This window comes from Equus caballus, chromosome 3 (genome assembly GCF_041296265.1).
Source record: "Equus caballus isolate H_3958 breed thoroughbred chromosome 3, TB-T2T, whole genome shotgun sequence".
Classification (NCBI taxonomy): domain Eukaryota; kingdom Metazoa; phylum Chordata; class Mammalia; order Perissodactyla; family Equidae; genus Equus; species Equus caballus.
Window position 1 is genome coordinate 106,525,793 of NC_091686.1, and position 22,888 is coordinate 106,548,680.

At 40.5% G+C, this 22,888-nt stretch overlaps 1 protein-coding gene across 4 annotated transcripts in view; it reads left to right on the plus strand.

Annotated features, from left to right (window-relative positions):
• PPARGC1A (PPARG coactivator 1 alpha) overlaps positions 1 to 22,888 on the plus strand; it is a 608,099-nt gene that overhangs the window by 306,564 nt on the left and 278,647 nt on the right. For 2 of the 4 annotated variants that reach the window (XM_070262537.1, XM_023638288.2), the window contains one exon: positions 19,650 to 19,817. The exons of the other annotated variants lie outside the window; for them this stretch is intronic. In XM_070262537.1, coding sequence (XP_070118638.1) covers positions 19,749 to 19,817 — 69 coding nt within the window. In that variant the 5' untranslated portion in view covers positions 19,650 to 19,748. The remainder of the gene's footprint in view (positions 1 to 19,649; positions 19,818 to 22,888) is intronic. 4 annotated transcript variants of the gene reach the window in all.

The window sequence follows — 22,888 nt, forward strand, 5'->3', positions numbered from 1 at the left end:
TGGGTCAAATCCAGCCTGTGGTCAGATTTTGTTGGGTGTACGTGCTGTTTCAAAAATCATGAAATTTCAAAAAATAATAATAAAGATTTTGGACCTTTCTTTAAAAAATGGAAAGATATAGAAATTCTGGGTTCACATCCTAAATGGCAATAATTACCTAAAACTAAGCAGCTCCAACTGCTTTGAACAGGGCATTACCTCTTCCTTTTTGCTGCAATACCTACCATTCCCTGCTACCTAACACTGGATCTACTTGATTCACTTATATTCCCTGTTGGACAATGGAAACTTTGAAGTTCGGCATCTCTGACTTAGAGGTTTTAGTTCAGATTTAGGCAACACACAACAGATACACTCTACCCACTTGGAAATGACTCTTCCCATCTTTTCAAGTCCTCAGAGAAAGCTTACCACTGTCTTCTAAAGGTTTTATTGTTTTGTTTGTTTGTTTTGCCTAAAGTCGCGAAGAACTTCATATTTGAATTGCTAATAGCTTTCTTTATAATGTGTTGACATTTCAGTTAGTTTTAAATGGAGTAAAACTATTTGGGCAGAGTTAATCTAGCTAAGTGTAAATTAATATGTTTCTTCAGAGGTATACTATATATATATAGCATGAACTCTCTCCACTGGGAGGCATTTTGGAAGGCAATGAACTCTTTTAAGAACTGTCATTGAATGATCCCAAGTGGCTTGAAAGAGTTAACCCACTTCCCAAGTATGCAATTAACTTCTTTGGGGCACTGCCAATTACAATCTTGGAAAATTTGGTTGAGTTATTGTGGTTGTTACTATTGCTGTTAAATAGTAGTAATAACGGATTTATGTAGTACCTTGACACTACAGAGCTAAAAACAATTACATTTAAATATCAATTTAATTTAATGTGAAACCATGTTTTGTCTAATCATTGTAGCTAATTGCCATCTTTTAGAAGCAGTTTCCACAACATTTTTATTAATGGTCTGGTAGCAACTTAGCTGTTTGGAAGCTTCTTGCATGAAATATTATGCAGTGTGAATTTATGTGTGTCAAAAATATCTTTTTAAATGTATTTACTAGCTGATGTGTATATAATGTATGACCTACTGAAGATTAGAAATGTCAGTTGAGTCAACATGTCTTTGAATCAAATATGTCTGGAGAATGTTCATGAGGATAAGATGAAGCCTTCATATAATGAAGTCAATATACAAAACAATGAAAAAAGAAAGTTGGCCCTTCCATTCCATCTGTCAACTAGGAATCCCTATTGACAATCAATAGATGTTCAATAAACCCCAGAGATCAAAAGTACTGGAATAAATGATGTTGGAAATAATCTCCCTGGGGGCAATGCAAGTTGTGTGATATCAGAGTAACCCCAAAGAAAGATTAAATACCTTAAATGCTTTCCCTTAAGCCCCTAAGATAACAAATGATCAAAAAGTCAAAGTCAGTGGGAAATAAAAAAAATATTTGTTTTTATATATGACGACTAGGCAGAATGATGGGCTTAAAAGTCAGAAGGCCTAGTGTTCAGATCTGGATTCTTCCACTTTTTAACTGTGGGACCTTAAGCATGTTATTAGGTATTTCTGAGCCTTTTTCAATTTCCCCTTTTTAATGAGGATAGGTATTACATATTTCTCAGGGGGATCTTGAGAAGTTTAAGTGAGATGATTTCTTTAGAGAGCTTGCATAGTGCTGGGCACACTGGAGATACTCAGTGTGCTTGTCAAGTGTCCGTTCCCTTTACTTTTACACGAAGAAAAGATTTTTTGCACCTTGTATGTTAGGAGTTTTCCAGAAACTGTCAATATTCTTGTACCAGGTTCATGAAAATGATCTGATTGTTCTTGCCTATGTTTCTTGCCTCATCCAAAAATGCCTATCTGGCTACCAACACCTGGATTGTCTTTCCCATTGATTATTTTCCCAGTGGTTTGGGGATTCTTGTTGCTGAGCTGGGGAAGGAGTTGGTAAGTTTGGAACTAGACCTTAAGTCTCATAGCACTAAATTAAGTGATTTAGGCAGGTGTTTGGTTAGTATGCACAATTCAAGCAACATAACAGCATCCACTTGATTCCACTTTCAGGTCAACCTCTTCCTAAAAGTCATCAGTTCAGATATTTGGAAGTAAAGTGGGGCATCATATTGACCTCTTAGGTTAAAATCTAGTATTATTTTTACCACGCTTGGGTCATCTCCCCACAGTGTGGCCCATTGGTCTTGTTGCCTAAGGCTAAGTTATGTGGTTGAGATAGGTAGGGTAGACCAGATGGCTAGGTAAGGGTGCTGGCATCTAAACCAACTTGCTCAGGCTTGCTCTGATAGACAGCAGAGCACCAGGCAAGCAGAGAAGTGGTGCAGAAGGAAGTTCAGTCTGGGGGCCACCGGTAAAAAGGATGGAGAGCTCAGAGAGCAGAGTTGGAGACCCATGCTGGGAGATGGTTGCTGCAGGCCCTCCTCTCTTCATGCCTCACCTCTTCTCTGGGCTCCTGGGGCTTCTTCCTTCTCCTCCTCCTCTGTGGGGATGCTGAACTCATCTGTAGCAGCTGGAGAGGAGGATCTCTGGCTCTGTGTCACCACTTCTAAGGAGGCAAATGTAGACGAGGGAATGGAATTTCAACAACAGGGGCTCCAAGTGTCCTTGCCCCTCCTCTCTTCTCCCACATCCTTGAACTTGCTCCTCCCTCCCACCCCATGGCTCACATCTGTTGTGGAGGCCTAGGAAGGAAAAGAGATGTGGGCTACACCACTTCTCAGCATCTCTTTTCAAGGTCGATTGTGGGGATCAATAATTGAACAGTGAGTTTTAAAATATGAAGTGCCATATAAATGCTAAATAGACTTGTAATTGATGGGGACTCTAACGTTTCAGATACCATAAGGTGGGATGGGAATGAATAGATATAAAGGCTTATTCCATAAATATCATGACAAAGTAACACATTCATTTGTTTGACAAATATTTATCAAGTGCCTGAGTGCCTCCTAGGAGCCAGACATTATGGTAGGTGCTAGAGATACAGAGTGAACAACCACAGAAACAACAATAAACCTCCCCTCCACCCCTGCCCAAGAACGCGTGTCCTAACAGAGAGAGAGGTGATAAGCAATGGAATACGTAAGATATATATTATTACAAAGTGGTGGTAAATGCCGTGGAGAGAAACTAAAGCAGAGAAGGGATAAGGAGTTGGGGAGAGGTGCAATTTTAAATGGGGACGGACTAGATTATTATATTTTACTAATTTATTCTTACCAAGGAATTTAGATTTTCCAAATTAAAATCTATTTTGAGCTAGGTTAAATGATGCCTTTTCTGTTATGTAGATATCCTTTCCAGAAATGGCATTTATGATTGCAGGTGTGTGTGTGTGTGTGTGATTTTTTATAGCTCCCGACTCAGGATTTCTGTTTTAACCAATACTTCCAGGTTCCACTAATTCACTAATCCTTTTTTCCAACTCTTTCCAGTTCTTTTACCATTCCTCTTCCAATCTCTTCCTCTCAACATATCCCTTAGTTCCCTAAGTTTAGTAGCATCTTCTGGCCAAAGTTAGCCCTGTTTGTGCTCCTAGAAATTAAAATTCAGAAGTCCTAGGGCAGACCTGGTGGCTTAGCAGTTAAGTTCGTGAACTCCACTTCGGCGGCCTGGGGTTCGCAGGTTTGGATCCTGAGCCCAGACATACACACAGCTCATCAAGTCTTGCTGTGGCAGTGTCCCATGTACAAAATAGAGGAACATTGGCATAGATGTTAGCCTGGCGACAATCTTCCTCAAGCAAAAAGAGGAAGATTGGTAATCGATGTTAGCTCAGGTCCAATCTTACTCACACACAAAAAAACAAACCCCAAAACAGAGGTCCTTGAGAACTCAAAGATGAGCCCCAGGCACCCCTTGGTGTGCAGGAATTTGTGCCCAGCTTTGGTATAATGGTCAACAGCCCAGGCTCTGGAGTCAGGGCTGAGGTCTTGGGCAATAAGACCTTTCTGGGCCTCAATTTTCTCGTCTGCAGAATGAGAAGGATGATTTCTCATTCAGAGAGCCATGGTGTGAGTTAAATGAGAGGATCCAGGGAAAGTGCATAGCACAATGTCTGACCTATAATATGCTCAAGAGATGTTAGCTGCTCGTCTCTTGATTTTTTCCTCATTCTTAGTTTTGAATGATTATTAGTATAGTATTTTTATCTCAGAGCTAGATCAGGGAAATCATCTGGTTTAATGGTTCTCAAATTGTTTTGTTTTTTAAATCAATAGAAAGAACCTATTTTTTCCATATAAAATCTGGCGTGGAACCCCACTACACAAGATAATGAGGTTAAGCTTGTTGAAATGGGAGCAAGAAGTCTGGATCCTGCGCACTTGGCATGTACCCTGTGAGACCTCACCCTTGTCTTCTCCCCCATGAAAGCATGTAAGGCACTTCTGAGAAATACTAGGGTTTCTTAGGTCTTTTAGATAAACCAAAACAACTTCTCAGAGGGAGCCTGACTCTAATCTTCCCTCAAATACTCTGCATTCTTAAATTCTCTTTGCAAACAGTCAGTCAACCTTGCTTCCTCCCTAGAAAAATTTGGGGTGGGAACTGGCAATTTGGATTTCTCATTCATCGGCTCCATCCCCTTCCTCTTTTGTATTCCTTTCCAGGCTCACTAGAGACTATCTACTTGGCAAGACCAATGCGTTTTTCATCCTGTTTTACCTCTATACAGCATTTGTAGTTGACATCCCATCCTTTCTGAAACTCCCCTCACCCTGGGGCTCCTGTGATCCTACAGTAAGGACCTGAGGCCCCTCAATAATGCTCCTAAATGATACCTTTGATTATGTCAACCTTTTCTCAGAAGCCCTCCACGGCTCCCTCTTACCTGTAGAATCAACTACACACTCTGCAACCAATATTCAAGGCCTTTCACGATCTATCTGATATAAAGCTTCTTTTCTAACCTTATATTTTATGACTGTCCTGGACTATTGCCTGCACATGCTCTAGACCTCCCAAATTGTGTTTTTAAAGTTGAGAAAGTTTACTTGTGGCTGGGGAAAGAAAAAATAAGAGCGGGATTAGGGAAGGTGTGAAAGAGAAAGCACTCTTTCATCTGGACCTGGGAAGATGGGTCAAATTTAAAATGGTATCAATCGTAGGAGGAGCATGCCATGTTCCCTGCCATGCATTGAGTCAGTATGTGCCTTTGTCAACTCTTCTAGATGGGAGTTATCTGAGATCAGGGACAAATGTGTAATTCATCTTTGGAGCTCCCATAGTACCCAACTCGCAACTTTGCTCATCATAATTCTCAACAAATGAATGCATAGAAGAAGGAATGACCGACTGAATTTGAAGTCTAGTGAACTTAAAAAATTTGCACAAGTTAGTATAGTCTATTAATGAATAGATTAAACCCTTTGAAAAATGAAAACTAATATAGAAGTATGTTTTAATTATCTAATTCCCTAATGTGCTTTTTGTTTTATAAATGATGCAATTATGTTATTACAATGTATTTGTGTTCATTAATAATTTTGTCAGAAGAAAGCCAGTGTCCTGTTGGAATTATTTGTATACATGGACTTTTTATCATAGCTTTTCCAAAGGAAGCTGTATTAGTTATTTTTTTGCCAAATAATGCTTCCTCACAAAGGACTCCAAAATTTAGTGGCTTAAAGCAACCACTATTTATTACTTCTCTTGAGTCCAAGGGTTATCTCTGTAGTTCTGCTGGTCTAAGCCAGGGTCAGACAATCTCAGCTGGGCTCACTCTTGTGTCTGGTGGGTCAGCTGGGGGCTGGCAGGTTGGAGGATAACCTTGGCTCTGCTCTAAGTGGTCTCAGGCTAGCCCAATTGTTCTCTTGGTGAAGGCAGAGGAAAAAGAGAGTAAGCAGAAGCATTCAAGGCCACTAGGCTTAGATCACATACTCACACTGTGACTTCTACCACTTTCTACTGGCTAAAGCAAGAAACAGGGCAGCCAAGATTCAAGGGATGGAGAGAGAGACGCCACTTCTCAATAGGAGAAGCTGCAGAGTCACATGGCAAATGGTATAGATTCAGGGAGAGGCTGAGAACTGGGGACATCCATCTTTGTAATCAGTCTGCCATGGAAGATCTACATGCTTTGTCAGTTTTCCTTGCGCTTAAGAGGGAGACAAGGGAAGATGCACGTTATTCCAGCTTGAAAGACCGTGAGCTTCCTTTCGTCTTATTGATACTCAAGCTGCTACTTGAAGGTGCTCAGAGTATTACTATTCAATCTGCCCCTGAAGCTGATTTAATTCTTTAAAGGCTAATTCTATAATCTGTCCTTTTCATGCCCTCTTAGTTTCTTATCTTCTGACACAGGAAATGATAGATCAGTTGATTTGTTGCCTTTGTGTCTATAATGAGTAGAGAAAATAAAAGAGATTGGGAAGTTCATGGGAAGCGGATATGAGGAGAAATGAAAAGAGATATCTTTCATTTGCCTCTTTCTTGGCTTGCTCTTCAAAGGCAAAATCTACAAGAAAGTGGAGTGAAGTCTCGGGGGATATTTTTTGGTTCAGGAAGGATATAACTAGGTAAGTGAAGGCATCTGTGGGGGAGAAGTGAATGGAAGTGCTGATCTGGAGTATTGGAAGGCATGAGAAAGAAGGGACTGATCAATAGCTATTTTTCAAGAGCAGAGCATAATTTGTGTCAGGCTGCTGAAATGAGTTAGTGCTTCATAGTTAATGGCTGTGAGCACATTCCTTTATCGCAGCACTCTCCAAAATGTTTGCCATCAACAATTCTAAAAGGCTGTGAGTGACTCACAGCCCATGTGAGTAATGCACTGGAGCTTCGTGAGCTGGGGCCTCTTTTCTGGAAATCTTCCCCTTGGACATCGTGTCTCTGTATTTACATCTCTGGCTTGGCTGCCCCTCAAATCGTCCAGTACTCTTGCCATCTTGTTTGGACATTACTCTTTTTCAAGTTGCTCTTCTTTCACTTGGAGCTGTCCTGGTTTCCCCACTCAGCCCTTTCTTAAGCCCTGAGGAAACACCATTCTCTTGCTATTTAAAGTGTAGTCTATGGACCAATAGCATAGATATCACCTGGGAGCTTATGAGTTCCAGGCCCCGTTCCAGACGTACTGAATCAGAGTCTGCATTTGAACAAGATCCCCAGGGGTCTTGTGGGATTCGCAGGAACACGAAAATTTTAGAAACACAGCGTTATTCCACAAACATTGATTTTCACCCGTTATTTCTATTCTCTGGCTGTTAACCTCCCCAAGGCCCTTTTTTCCTCTTAACTTAGGTTGGAAAATGGTCCTTAACTTTTTACTAACCTCTATGTGAGTGATTCCAAAATGTGATGAGTGATTGAAATGAAGTCTTGTTAAAAGATTTTTTTTTCAAGGTTACATATTTGCTTTGGTAATTGGAAGCTGGGAGGGGTCTTCTTGCTCCATAAAGTGGTATGGATCACACAGAAGTCTGAAAACCAGGCATTTACACAAACAAAGGCCATGCTATTTTGCCTTCATCATACCCTAATGTTAATCAAGGCTTTCTGCCGGAAGAGTGGGTGCTTCACGTGATTGGGGGCATATTAGGAATATGACCCAATTTAAATAGCTCCCACTTGACTGAATTATATCCATTTACTTAATGTTTTTTGTGAACCACGTGCCATACACTAAGCCAAATATTATATATTCATGATACGATTTAATCAGCACATCAGCCCAAAGGAGTATGATCCCCATTTTACAGATAAAATTGAGGCGTGGGAAGGGAAGTAAATTGCCTAAAGTTATACAGCTGGTGAACTGTAGGATTCAAAAGAGGCTGCGTCCTTAATTACTATGTGATTTCTTTCTTTGGTTCTAAAAGGCTTTTTCCTCTGGGTTTACTAGGCACATCATTTCGAGAAGAGGCATTACAGTAAGCTAATTTCTGACCTTCTTCCACACCAGGGCTTGGGTATTTTGAGTTCTTCATCCCTCTCCTTGTCTTCATTGCCTGTTTCGAATGCTGTCTCCATCATGCTGTCTATTCTGATACCTTCCAGCAAGATGTCACCTCTCTCTTCTTTGAATTGTGCTGCCTCTGGTCCTCTGGAAGCTTTGCTTCCTTGTGGAACTACCTGGCACCTTCTCTAACAAGGACATTCCATCCTTTGCTCCCCTCTTTCTCCTTTGCCCTGCCTGGCACTGCGCCTGGCACATCACAAATAACACATATTTGTTCAGTGAATTGAATCTGAGCTGATTTCTCTCTGACAAGGACTTTGGGAGTGTCAGAACTGTAAGTGGAGGAAAGGTTGTTAACAGAGGAGAATTTCTCTACACAGACTATTTCACACTTTTTGCCAAGAGCCAGCCCGGATGTCTCCTAAAACCTAGTCCACAAAGAACTGAAACAGAGGGGATGATGACTAGGAGACAAAGGATGTTATAAAACCCCAATAGCCACTCTGACCCACACTCCTAGGAAGGCAGAGCCCACTCGACTGCTTTTGCTCCTTAAAATTCTCAACTAGAAAGAAAGTAGAAAACATTTAAAACTTCCTCTTGGAAAGCTATTCTGCCTTTGATTTTTCAGAATGTCTTCAAGTGATTTGGGTCTATTTTTAACACCCGTGAGACATGATGTTGTAAGGAGAGCTAAATATAGGGGCCACATCCCCCTTTCTTTTATTCATTGGCCTTAATCTTCCTCGGAGGAAAAGAAAACGCACGCACTATTTCACCACGGAGTTGTGACGTTTGCCCTGATGGGGCCTGCTGAAAGGAAATTCATAAATCCTGTGTCGGAAATAAAGATAATGAATGGCTTCTTTTTGGAGAAAACGTTAAGTGGGAGTTTATTTATGTAAAACCTCCCCTGTCTGCTGAAGACTGCGAGATAGTTCCTCTTCCTTTCCTCGGGGTCCTTTGGGGACAGCAGTCAGCCTGAGTTACTAGAGCAAGCTTCAGCACCCTACCATCAGAATCCAGAAGAGAGGACACTCAGCCAAAAATAACACAGCTCAGAGCAGCAGCTATAATTCCTGTTCATTATATACTTACGAGGCTGCTGCTGCTTCTTTTTTTAAAGAGGGCATTAAGCACATGTTAAAAAGCAAACAACTTTGTGAATACCCATCTGACCAGAAGGAGAGTCTGGGGCTTCTTGCAGTAGCCCTGAGCCCAAGGGACCCATGCGAGAGGGCTCTGCTCTCTGTCTTATGGGTTCTTCATGCCTTTGCGTTTCCCGCACACCTTCAGGATCCATCATTTCCATTTGATTTGGGTGGATCCCTATATTGTCAGCATCTGGGATGTGGCTTGGAAAAGTCCCTTGGGTGAGTCTCCGATCTGGTGTTGGTGCCATCATTGCCTTTAGTTGTTGGTGTGGAGGCTGACTAAGAAGTGAAGGCCAGTGGGAGTGTGGCTAACAGAATGGGGTCTGGAATCACCCACTTGGTCCAGGCTCTACTCCGTTAAAGCCAGGAGAACTTTGGAAAGTAATTCAATGTTTCTATGCTTCAGTTTCCTCATCTGTAAAAGAGAGATAATAATAAGACCTTACAGAATTGTTTTAAAGATTGAAGGACAAGGGGCGAAGTAAGCATACTGTAGCCTCTAAGTTTACCATTGTAACAAAGGGTGGGGCCAGTGAGTCTTCTTGAGCAGTGACATGATTTTCAGCTCCTGGTTTGATATATTGACTATGTTTTAACAACCATCTGTAGGGTGACCTAGGCTTAATTTGGTTTCTAAATCTGTTCATGGTCCTGCTTCCCAGTGTTATTTTAAGGATGGTGGCAACCTCGGCTTCAGCTGAGAAGCTGCATCTACAACAAGTGTTGTATCTGTGCTCCATGCGGATAAAGAAGAGCAGCCCACATCCCCGGCCGAGAGGTGGAACTGCAGCTGCAAACATTGGAGGATTTCTTCCAATGAGGTAGAAATCAAAGGTCCTGAATAGCACTCTTCCTGCCCAGGTTCCAGAAATACAGTCCCGCCGACTCCCTAAATCTTCCAAAAGCAGCTGCCTTTTTAGACCTCTTGGCTTGTGTTGTTCCTGTTCCTCTGTCTTGAAGAAGGGCACTCTCAAAGGAGCACGTCTTTGTTGAATGCCATTCAAAAGACCCTAACATCTCTGCTGATCTCCAGCTGGTCTGTCTCTGAAGAGGACCTTTGGGGAAATAGGGCCTTGGGGCTATTAGATCAGAAGGACACTTGTCCCTAAATTTCTCTTTATGCAAATTGTTGACTGGAATCCAGCAGAGGAGAGTTTATTTGTCTGTGTGGACATCAGTGTCTTGTAGGTGTCCATGGATATTTGGATTTAGAAATAAGTCTAAAAAGAAAAAAGCATCCATAGGTCAGAGTACTGTCAAGTCTGTGTGCCGTGGTCTACATTACTATAGAGATAGTTCAGAAACTATTTTATTTGAAAACACTACCACCAAAACCTTAAACTTAGCATTTATACTAAGGGTTGGGGCAGGGTCTCCATGCTGTTCTTCTCCAAGGACGCTGCAATATGTACAGGATTCTTGGAGCTGAGCTGTGATGGGCTAGGGCATTGGGATGGACCCCCAGGGAAGTGCAAGCATGCTCCCTCTCCACAGCGCAGATATTAGTTGTGGCTGAAACGATTTGCACACCTGGCTGTCTTCCTCACGGCACAGAGAGGGCAGGGATGTATTTTCCTCTTCTCTTAATCATTAGTACCCAGTCCCATCCTTAACACATAGTAGGTGTTTAATTCATGCTTTTAGAATCCGGGAGCAGTGAAATGATGTGAAGACACGACTTTGCATCTGTTTACTTGGGAAGAAAGACATCTATGTTGATTTCTGTTACGGGACTGGATTTATCTCTGATGCCAGTGTAGGACTGAGAAAAACATTTGAATTTGAATTCTGACATCCAGTGGGATCTGTCTATAAATTTACAGTTTATTTGATGGCCCTCATAGGCACATTTAAAATCTGAAATAAAGTGAGTTAAATAAGTTGTAGAATTTGTCTCCTTCGCCCTGCCCCCACCCCCTGAAAGTGTTAAACAGCTGTGTGCTCAGTTTCATGGTTGCGAGGTTAATACACGGTCTGCATCTGCAAATTGGAGTTTATTTGTTGTAGAACCTTAAAAAATTATGGCTGTTCAGACAGAAGCTAGAAAGTATGAATTCAGCTCTTATTTTGTAGTTCCTGTCATAATGCTTTCCTGGAAAAAAAATGGATAGCCATGTTTGTCGCAAGTGGCCTTACCTCTAAATTATATTGTTTTTTGTGGTTTCAAGCCAGATCCTGACGTTACTTTAACTTGGTTTTCATGGTTTAATTTATTTTGTTTGGTAAAGATTATTCATCACTCATTTAATTCCAAGGTTATCTATTGACTCTTTTCTCCTCATTTGGTATTTTCTGACATTTTGTGGCACTCAATATTGATTTATACAAAATCAGTCATCTAAATGTCCAGAGGAGATGTCATTCACGTGTTATCAGCTGTTTTTCTGAACTAATAAGTGGAATAGTCATGTATGTGGAGGTTGGTGGGTGATTTAAGGGTGGGAGTCCTGCCCTTCACACCTGCTGGATCATGCTTATAAGTATCCTTATATAATTTTGAAAGTGAGGTCACTCAGAAGGTTCTCCACAGGCAGCATCAAGCAGTTTCTTGGTGGGGGGGGGCTCAATTCTTCCCTATAACATCTATCAGTCATTCTATTCCTGAGCCACTCTAAAGCTACCCTCTAAAAAAATAATAATAAAGCTTGCTATGCAAATAGACCTTCAAGGTAAGTCTCCCTAGCCCATTGTTTCTTAAACTTAATGAATCAGCCTTGTTAAAATGCAAATGAAATTCTGTAGATCTGGAGTGGGCACTGAGATTCTGCATTTCTAACAAGCTCCTAGGTGATGCTGGCCTGGACCCTTTGAGTCACAAGTCCTTAGTCTACCTTCCAACCAAATTTCCATCCTAATTTCCTCCTATTTTGAAATCTTCCAACTGTATTTGGGGTTCCCTTTGCATTAAGATGTTATTAGGAGTAAATGAAGAGGGAAGAGATGCGCCACTCTCCCCCTCCAACTTACATTTTATAACAGCAATGAGAACCTAGGTATTTGTTACTAGTATGTAAACCAATTGGACAGTTTTTAATAATCTTCCATCGAAAGAATTTGGTGGTTGGTAAAGTCAATTTTCGTGAGTCTTTGGATTTATATTTCCTAATTTTTTTGTGCTGGCTGGACTTTGGCAATCCCTCATCTCCTGTCCTCTGTCTTTTTCCTCTTTGAGGTGCCTCTTGTTCTGTTATTATTCCTTGCCTGGTTGCAAACAGTCGTACTCTGCAAGCTGAACTGGAAAATAACTTGTGACAAAGTGTTAAGAGAGAAAGCTTTAGGGTCCCCTTCTTAAGAGTATTTGCAATTTCATAGACAGTGACAGAAAAGTTTTTAAAACCAAAAGCCGTGATTGGTGGAATTTTTAGCACCATGACTGACTACTGGAGGATTTTGAGGGGGGTGGTTGTGGAGGGGAGAAAGGGAAAGAAGTTTCTAGCCTGCTCTATAGCCATATAGCCTATTTCTCATTCATCCTACTCACAAGATCTATCTTCCCCCTCTACTCATTAGTCTATTGGTTATTATTTCTGGGTCTTGTGGCTTCAGATGGTCTTTAAAGGAAATTCTGTTAAGAGAGCTTTCTGTATGTGACTGGGTAGTTAAGTTTGCGTGTTCTGCTTCAGTGACCCGGGGTTCGCTGGTTCAGATCCTGGGCGCGGACCTACACGCTGCTCATCAAGCCATGCTGAGGTGGCACCCCACATAGAAGAACTGGAAGAACCTATAACTAGGATAAACAATTATGTACTGGGGGGCTTTGGGGAGGAAAAAAAAAAGTATTCTGTAATTCATTTCTGCTGTTCTTAACATTTGCTAAGGCAACACTCTGTGTCTCTGGGCTTTCTTGATGTCCAGGACATCAAAAAATTGGAAATAGTATATAAACATACTGGAAGGGGAAATATCATTTTTGTATTGAACTGGGAAGGATGATGTATGGAATGTCTTCACCTGGGTTGGACTTAGATTTGATTCTTCTCAAATCAGCCACAGATTCCTATGTAGAGAAAAATTGAAGTTCTCATCTGTATGTTGTTTCTTATTACATTATTTTGCTTCGGGCTCAAACATATCAAAGTAATTCAGACACTCTGGATGAAATCATCTGATTTCTATCAATAAATGTCTACTAAATCCTTCTGATTCTAGGCAGTTGGTATTATTACATAGTTATAGGAAGACACGGTAATGCCATGCAGTAATTAATTGGAGTCTACGTGGCTCCAATTTATACAATGTTTAATGTTGATAGTTACATCCAGGCTGTTTCTTACTTAAGTGATATAAGTAGACTTAGGTATTGAAATGGATTCTGTTCCTTGGTTTGAATATTTGAGTCTATTTCTCTCTATCTCTGTTCATAATATGTAGGTTAAGAAAAGTCCTGCCTGGTTTACCATTTTATTTTTTCTCATAGAAACCTTATTATTCCATACAATTGAAAATGCTAGTTGACTGATTAATCACATAAGTTGATTAAGTTGGAGAATCATAAATCATATACCTACACAAAACATTAGATTTTGCTTAAAATCTGTAAGTGCACACTTATTAACAACCATTTTGCTGTGGAGCTGAAGTCTTTTCTCTGGATCTACAGAGTGGAATTCTGGAGTCTTTTTATATAAGCCATATTCCAAAAGGATCCTCTATCAAGCTCAGTTTCAATTTCTTTCTTTTTTTGTGTGTGAGGAAGAATAATTCTGAGCTAACATCTGCTACCAATCCTCCTCCCCTCCTTTTTTTTTTTGCTGAGGAAGACTGGCCCTGAGCTAACATCCATGCCCATCTTCCTTTACTTTATGTGTGGGACACCTGCCACAGCATGACTTGATAAGCAGTGCATAGGTCCACACCCAGGATCAGAAACAGCAAACCCTGGGCCACTAAAGTGGAACGTGTGAACTTAACCACTGTGCCACCTGGCCGGCTCCCAGTTTCAGTTTCTTTGATGTGAATTAAGAATTTAAAGACAGTGACCAGCAAGTTGAGTAGAGGATCTGAGTAGATTTTTATGATCTCTGCTCCTATAACAGCAATTTTTCTTTCTTTTTTTTTTTTTTTGAGAAAGATTCGCCCTGAGCTAACATCTGCTGCCAACCCTCCTCTGTTTGCTGAGGAAGCCTGGCCCTGAACTAACATCTGTACCCATCTTCCTCTACTTTATATGTGGGACGCCTGCCACAGCATGGCTTGACAAGCAGCACATAGGTCCACACCAGGGATCTGAACCCTTGAACTTCGGGCTGCTGAAGCAGAACATGCGAACTTAAGCACTGTACCACTGGGCCAGCCCCTAGAACAGCAACTTTTTTAAAAGCAATTTTTCTTTATTAGATCTTTCCAAAACATTTGACTAGTTTCATGAAAGCAAAACTCCTTTTCCATTAAAACTCATATTTTATAGATATGCCATTTAATTACATTGTATCATTACATTAATGGGCACAACTGTATCAATAGGATTGGGAAGAACACAAGTGAATCTTGGGAGGCGTGTAACTCAGCTATATGGGGGCCAAAGTACGTGGGTGTGTGAGAGAATGTTCTAGCAGCTACGGCTTCTACCGGCCACAGTCCTGTGGGCATCACTGTAGTTCCGTGTAGATATTTTACAGAGCGGATGGTCAGCTTTCATTATTCCCGTGAAACAGTGAACTGCAAACTGATATTCCTTTTTTTTTTTCCTTTTCTGAAATACAACTACAATCCGGGAGTTCATCCTTTTCAGATTTGTCACTCTTATGACAGCTGTTTTTGTTTTGTTTTTTTAGAGTTAATATACAGACATCTCTGGTGTTGTGTATTTCGTACATTATTATAGTTCTTTTGTGAAGCAAATTTCTGAAGAGAAACACCTTATTATTAGCTTCTAATTAAAAAAAAGAAAAAACAGAAGTAAAAGTTTGTGGGAAGATGTCTTGGAAAACTTCATTGAGAATGGATTTAAAGGGAAAGTGTATAATAAAATGGGTGATAGGAACTCTTAAAAATTCTAGCCCAGGTGTTAAGGGAAAGCATGTACGAAATCCTGTTGGTGGGTAGAAGACCATCATATTTCTTCCTTGCCTGGGGACTCCTTGGCTCTGTACTTATTTTCATCAATGTCCTGCTGCTCCCCCCACCCCAGGCTTCCTTTCATTTTCTCTTTTAGACAGAATATCTGCATCTATTAGAACAAATTAAAGTGCCATATTCCATGATCATATAACAAATGGAATACAAGGTTTAATTCACTTGGAAAACTCTTTATCTTCTAGACTTTTGATTCTTGAAATGAAGTATTAACCCATTTTTATACTATAAATTAAAGGAATTTTCCTTAAAATCAAGGGAGGCTGAATGATGCATTTTGTATAAATTTTTCCTTTTTTAATTTTTTATCATTATTATTATTTTTTTTGGTGAGGAAGATTGTCCCTGAGCTAACATCTGTGCCAATCTTATGATATTTTTTATAGTTGGAATGCGCCACAGTGTGGCTTGATGAATGGTGTGTACGTCTGTGCCTGGGATGCGAACCTGTGAACCCCAGGCTGCCAAAGTGGAGCATACGAACCAAGCCACTACGTCACTGGGCTGGGCCCCCTTTTTTATTTTTATATATAAATTTTCCATAGGGAAAATGTTACAAATTCTAAAACTCTTTCTATTTCTTATTAGTTAGCCTATTCTTAATAAACTGCTTATCTTGAGGGAAAAATAGTGATTTGCTGGCAATCCTTGGCGTTCACTGGCTTGTAGATGCATCAGCCCATCTCTGCCTTCATCTTCATGTGGTGTTCTTCCTGTGTGTGTCTGTCTTTGGGTCTGCAGTTCCTCCTTTTTATAAGGACACTGGTCATATTGGATTAAGGAAGGCCCACCGTAATGACTTCATTTTAGCTTGATTACCTTTGTAAAGACCCTGTGTCCAAATAAGGTCACATTCTAAGATACTAGGTTAGGACTTCAATGTATCTTTTTAGGAGGACACAATTCAATCCATAACACAAGGCATAGTTATTAGCACTTGTATTTGAAAAACATTAAAAAAAAAAAAGAAGGACTCTCCCAGTGGCATCGCAGAGCAAGTTTGGGTTTGTGTCTTAAAATGTCAGTGTTGTGATCTGACCAGAGTTTTATCCGTGCTTTCCTTATAATTTATTTTCATAGTTGAATCTCCCTTTAATGCAAACATTTAACAAAGACAGAAACAAAACTGGTTCTTTGTTGATTTGATTTAAGAAGAGTGTATAAAAGCTACGCTACTTAATAAGCTCCTGTATTCATGTATGTTCTCATTATGTTTACATTTTGAAGACGTGTACTCTATTTTATCAGCAGTGAATTCATACCGAGCTACATTTATTATTTGATGCTTCATTTTGCTTTCATTAATTTCCTTGCTAAATGATAAATAGCATTAAAGTCATGCTATTCTGAGTCTGCGTTCTGAGACAGAGTGACGCTGCATTATTGAACACTTTTACCCTTTCTTTTTAAAATTCATATTTCTACATCATCTATGGAAATTGCCACACTTAATGCTACTAACGCATGAGCAGGAAAAACCCAGGCTGTAAAAGAAGGAAGAAATAGGACAGCATGAGGGACGTGAATGGAACAGCCTGGGCTTGTAATGGAATCTATTTAAAATGATATTGCAGACTTACTCGATGTTTGTGATAAATGCTGTATGTAGATTATTTCATTTTATTATTGCAGCTCTGTACAGTATGGGCAGTGTATTGGTCAGAGCAGGCTAGGTTATACTGAGGGAACAAACAACCCTGGCAGTTTATTCCTTCTTCCCATGATGCCTGTTGTTGGTCCAGGTGACTCTCCAAGGTGACTGTTCTCCATGAGCCGGCTCAGCGTTCCAGTCTCCTTTGATGTTAGAGCACGTCTTATTAGCATGTGCCGTCACTGCAGTAGGGGAAGAGTTGGCTATGAATCAAGTGCTGGTGATTCAGGCCTCCCCCTGGGAAGTGATACCCATCATTTTTCTTACATCTTGTTGGCCAAAACAAGTCATATGGTTATGCCTAATTTTAAGGGGTTTAAGGAAGTGCAATCTTGTTGTGTGTCTGGAACAGAGGGAAACCAGATATTGATGAACAATACTATGGCCGAGACGATAACACTTCCCTTTTATAGACATGGAAACTAGGGTTCAGAAAGGTTCGGTGACCTACCCAGGGGTTTAGAGCTAGATAATAATGGAACTGCTAATCAGACCTAGGTCTGTCTGACTTCAAAGACTATGTTCAACCACTTCGTTTACTGTCTTCTGTAAGAACTGATTCTACTACCTTGCAGATGGTGTGATTCAAATGGGAAAACGAATTGCTCCCAGTTTTCCTTGTGGAGTCCTGTTGATAAGGATGTAGAAGAGATGAGGAAGAACCAGATGGCCAGTGAGGCTTCCACTGAGTCTGGTCTCTGGGGACATTTTCTGGACCTTTTCTCCTCTGGCCTTTCTCTCTTATACTTCAGGGTAATCTCTGAAGAAGCATCTCAGTATTTCCAATAAAAGAGAGGAGCCAAGTAAGTAAAGGAGGGATTCTGCATTTATCTGCTTTGCCAGAGATGAGGGGAAGGTATAGTCTTGTAATTATTAAAAAGATGATAACAAGAAGTTACGTCTTTATGGCAATTTATAGCCTACAAAACATTTCCTATATAATCTGAAGATGAGAGCAAATCTCAGTGTACTAATTGACTGAAATGCCATATTAGTGAGATGTGATTGTCAAAACAGCCAATGGGACCTGACACTGCCTCAGTGAAAGGGCATTGACTAGCATGGAGTAGGGATCAAGAACACAGGCCTTGGAATCAGAATGGGGCTAACTCCTGGCCCATCACTGAGGCAGATGTCTTTGTCTCTTTTAGATTCTTCATCTGAAAATTAGAAGTATGGTGATGACTTCACAGAATGTTTGTAAAGGAAAAATATGGTAAGGTTAATAAAGCAGTGAACAGAGTTCCGGGTGCCCAGATCCATGCTCCATAAATGCTGGCTGCTCTTATTATTAGTATGGTGGTTGTTATTATGAGAATTTTTCAAATAAGACATATGATTGATTATTAGACTTTATATGCAATGGTAGATCATAGCGAGAATATTGTAATAGCTTCTGGAATATTACAATCACTATCATTAGAGATAGTGGAATATATTTTGAGGCCAGCAACCAAGATGGAGAAATTACCTGAAACCATCTTACTTAATTTGCTTAAGGAACTAATAAAATGTAACCCGGAAAAAGACACTTTAGTAGAGGCTTGAGAGCAGGGGCCACTACTGTCTTTAGATCTCTGAAGGGTTGTCCTCCAAAATAGGCTTTATCCTCATTCCTTATGGAATTAAGAAACAGTATAGCCATGGAAGTTGCCAGGTGAAGGATGTCAGTTCATTTTGGGACAAAGCAATCAACCATGGAACAGGAATGTCTTGGTAGTGTGTTTACCGTCCTTGGTGGTATAAGCATTGTTTCTATGGATATTTGGATATTGACAAGGGCATGGGGATTCAAGCATCAGATGAGTGATTAGATTAAAGAAACCTTAAGTGATACTCGATACTGAGTTTTGTGATTTTAATCCTGGGCACTTAATAGACTCATCTGGTGGGATTTAAAAAAAAATACCAGTGTCTTCGCCCCCTCCCCCCCAAGACCAATTAAATCAGAATCTCTGGGAATGAGACCTCAGTAACAGTATTTTTACAGATCTTCCCAGGTGATTCTATTGTGCAGCCAAGTTTGAAAGCCACTGTTCTAAGGGAAAAGAACTAGCTTCCATTGATGGTAGTCCCAGCTCCATATCTTAAAACTACAGGTAATCAATTCTAAACAGCAGGAGAGAATATCATTCTGTGTGAGAAACAGTAATGAAGCAAGATGGAGTTTGGTTCAGTTTGGCTTGATTGAGCCCCAAGTTTTGAGGAGTCGCTCCAAACTGAAGCCTCTAGGCATTTTGAATAATGATTTGGGGAAAGGGTTGAGGTTCATGGTCAGGTTGAATGCCTGCCGTGGAACATCCTATACAGGGGAAACTGGGGACGATAGATGCTCAGGATTCAACTCTAGGAATGAGTTTATTTTCACCCAAAGGAGCTTGCTATTATTCATGTTTACTGGCTTCTGAGTGATTCATATGGTGTTGGGGGAGATGTGTTCAAATGAAATGTGTTGCTTCTATGTAAAGTAGCTTATTTCTTCCAGGATACTCCAGCCCACTGATGCAACCCTGCAGAACAATGCAAATTCTGGTGTGAGAGAGAGTGTGTGTTGAGTGAGGAGAAGACGGGGAGCACACATAGAAGTGCATATTTCTAGGGCACACAGCATACCTTCGCAATTCCCTCCTCTGACTTTTATGCCAGAAGCATAAGAATGACCTATTGTCCCCTGGCCCTGGAGCTTGGTTCTTCCTAATCTCTGGATGCTCAGTGGCTGAGCTGGCCTCCTGCCTGGCCAGTTGGCAGCTTTCAGGGTAGTCCCATGTATCCCAAATTTGTTCCCCCGTGGCTTCTCCCTGCCTGATCCCTCATCCTCTGGCATGGCGTTTTCTCCATGACAGTCGGCCCCTGAGCTGCCCTCGCTGCTGCTTTGGTAAAGGCTTACAACGAAAGAGAGTCACAGCCACTGGCGAATCCAGTTTGTGCAAGCAGCATCAGCAATGGATGAGACCTCCCCCAGGCTGGAAGAAGACTGGAAAAAAGGACTTCAGCGAGAAGCGAGCTGGCAGGTAAGTGATGTCCTCAGCTCCAGATGGACTCAAATCTCTCGCTCAGCTCTTTTCACCCAGGTCTAGGTAATTCGCATCAGTGTGTTTGCAGAGCTGCATTATCTGCAGCCACATCCATTTGGGAAAAGTTATCATTAGTTTCCATTTCTTTATAAACCATGCAAATAAGACTCCAAATGAATTTACTCTAGATTCTTGAGCAAGCTAATAGGGTTTTACAAATCTATAGATGTTGCTAAATTTATACTTTCTTAATAAAGGCCCTTGAATTAACAAGTTGCAGGTGTATATCAAAGGAAACATGCAGATTTGGTTTGTGTGAGTACAAGTTCATTGCAACATAAAAATTTAATACAACACCTGTCATCAGACTTACTTTATGGTGTTATAGTAGCCCGGAATAAAGGGCTTGGTTTTAACCTATTTTAATGAGGTGACCATTCTTTTAATGCAGCTTACGTGCCTTTCTTATTTATGCTGAACTCATAATAGGTAGGAGCTCTGTGGTATGCAGAGAGTTCAAGCTAAAGGATTCATTTTAGTGTCGAGGCAGTTTTCATTAAAATATGCAAAGCAGTAATGTTTATACGTTACAATACCTATTTCAAATTAGCAAAATTATATGCTCGTGTCTCGTAAGCTGCCAACTGAAATCCTTTCCTAAATCCCGTTGAATGGCTCAGATTACTCTTCTTCACATTACGCATTACACACCTCTAATGCATATTTTTACGCATCCACTCCATTGCCATTTAATTAGACAACAATATTGAAGAGTGATGCCAGAGCTTTTTTTCTTTAATGCTGCTGCCTTATGGAAAAACAGCACTTCCGTGCGTGAAGCATTTCTTATGGGTGTTGGATAAAGTGAAACTGTGATTTTCCGTTTTGTCTATAGCAGAAAGTTTCATATAAAAATGATGATTCACAATGAGTTGATTTTCAACATCAATTTTTTAAAAATAATTCTCCCTTTTTATAAAAAGAGGGAAACTTCATAAGATTTCTCCTCTGCAATAGAAATTTTAGTGAAATGTAGTACTGTTATTGACAGTTCTGTTCTGTTCTAAGCAATGTGATGTTAAGTAAGAAGCTTCAGAAAAAAACATCCTCCAGCCTGTAGTGAAATTGGAGTCCTTCCATTTTGAGTGAGAGCATTATTTAGGAAGTAGGAAGAGATACAAAATACATCTCTGCGTGCTACTTTGAGGATGTCATGTGGTGGCTCTCTAGGGGTCTAAACAAGTATTCAGGTATTTTATGGTATGTTGATGTGACTTTTGGATTTTTGTCTTTTGTTTGTACCTTTCCTTTAGAAGGTTGGCATCGTATATATAGTCTTCATTTCAAAGGAGGATGAAGGGAGGAAAGATGTCAGGAGATGACTCAGAGATCACTGTGGACAAAATGTTTAAACTAGAACCTGAAATCCAAATGTCTATGTTAAAAAAGCATCTATCCTATTAATGTTAGCATCCCATGAACCTTTAGCATAGTATTTTCCCCAAAGGCAGATAATGAAAATGTTCTGTATGCTGCTTGCCTCCATAGACGTGCTCCTGCACAGCTGGTTGACCTCTGTCACTTCCATTGTGATAACTGAAGTTCTCCCTCCAGCCGTGGAGGTAGTGGTTATGCAAAGGGCACCCCAGTGTCTCATTTGATCTCCCCAACTCTTGGTAATGCATGGCATTTGGTGTCACAATGTGTCAGCTCCAGCCTCATCTGCTTCCGGCCCTCCCCCCCACCAGCGAGGCCTGCCTGCTGCTCTCAGTCATCTGTATTGCCATCCTGGGTCTCCACATGCATGGAGTCACCCCTCTTCAGCTGACATTCAAGCTGTCCCTAAGGGAGGAAATTAAATCTGATGGCATGAGATGCAAGACCTTTGTCATAGGACTGACTTCTTTTGGCCATTCATGGCAGTGATGGAGTTGGGGGAAGTTTTAAAAACAAATAGTGATGATGCTGAAGCTTTAGTTTAGCCAAGTACTTCATTTCTTATTGAAACTGATCCAATACTTTCCTATCTAACTACCCTTTACCAATCACAGTGCCCAGGGTTTTGTGTGTGTGTATGTGTGCATGGATGTGTGTGCTTGTGTATGAACAAAAATACATGCACACATACTCCAATCATCCCCAGAAGCCTATAAGGTAGATATGATTACCCTCATTTTACAGATAAAAAATTAAGACTCAAGGTTGTACAACCTCTCCAAAACCATCCAGTATATTTGTCTCCAATGCCTGTGTTCTTCCCACTTTGGTTGCTGTGCCATCTGAATTGGATTTTATTTCATTTTTTTATCCGTGGAATAATAGCTTATGGGCAGCTGTGACGTGGGCAGGCAGGAAGCAAGAGGAAGAAAGGGAAAAAGCATGACGATCTTCTAATGGAATAATCAATCTCTGAATCATTAAGACTTTAATAAAATGCTTTTTAATGGTTTATGTTTTTAACCCTTACTCTATACCAGGCACTAAGCTACACTTCTAATTCTTACAAGTTCTTTGACAGACAGATATTATTTATTCCTATTATACAGATGAGGAAACCGAGGGTCAGTGGTGTTAGGGAACATGCCCAAGGTCACACAGCTACTGAGATGCTGAAAAGGAATGTGGACCTGCTCGGACTGACCCTGAAGCCTGTACTTCTATACAAGGCTGCCTTTCAAAGTGTATTTTCAAGTTATATTTTGATCATACCTATTTTAACTCTCTCAGCTCATAATGATGTCATGGGATATGGTCCTTGAGAAGTCCCCCTGATAGTTTTGTTTTTTTCCAAATAAATTAAGAGTTGAGCAGAAATGCCTTGTTCATTCAGTTTTTCGGAATGTATTTTAATTGGATGCTGTTTGCCTTAAATGAACCAGCTTACCCAAGGAGTTGGAAATGAACTAGATGCAATTTCTAGAATCAACTGTAAATCTGAAAATCCATTTAAGCATATAACCCATACCAGAAAACCAATAGCAGCTGTGTCACAGTTAATGCTGCTGTCTCGCACAGCTCACTTCAGCTCTGGGAAAAGCTTGGGTACAGAGATGACAGTGGCTTATGCC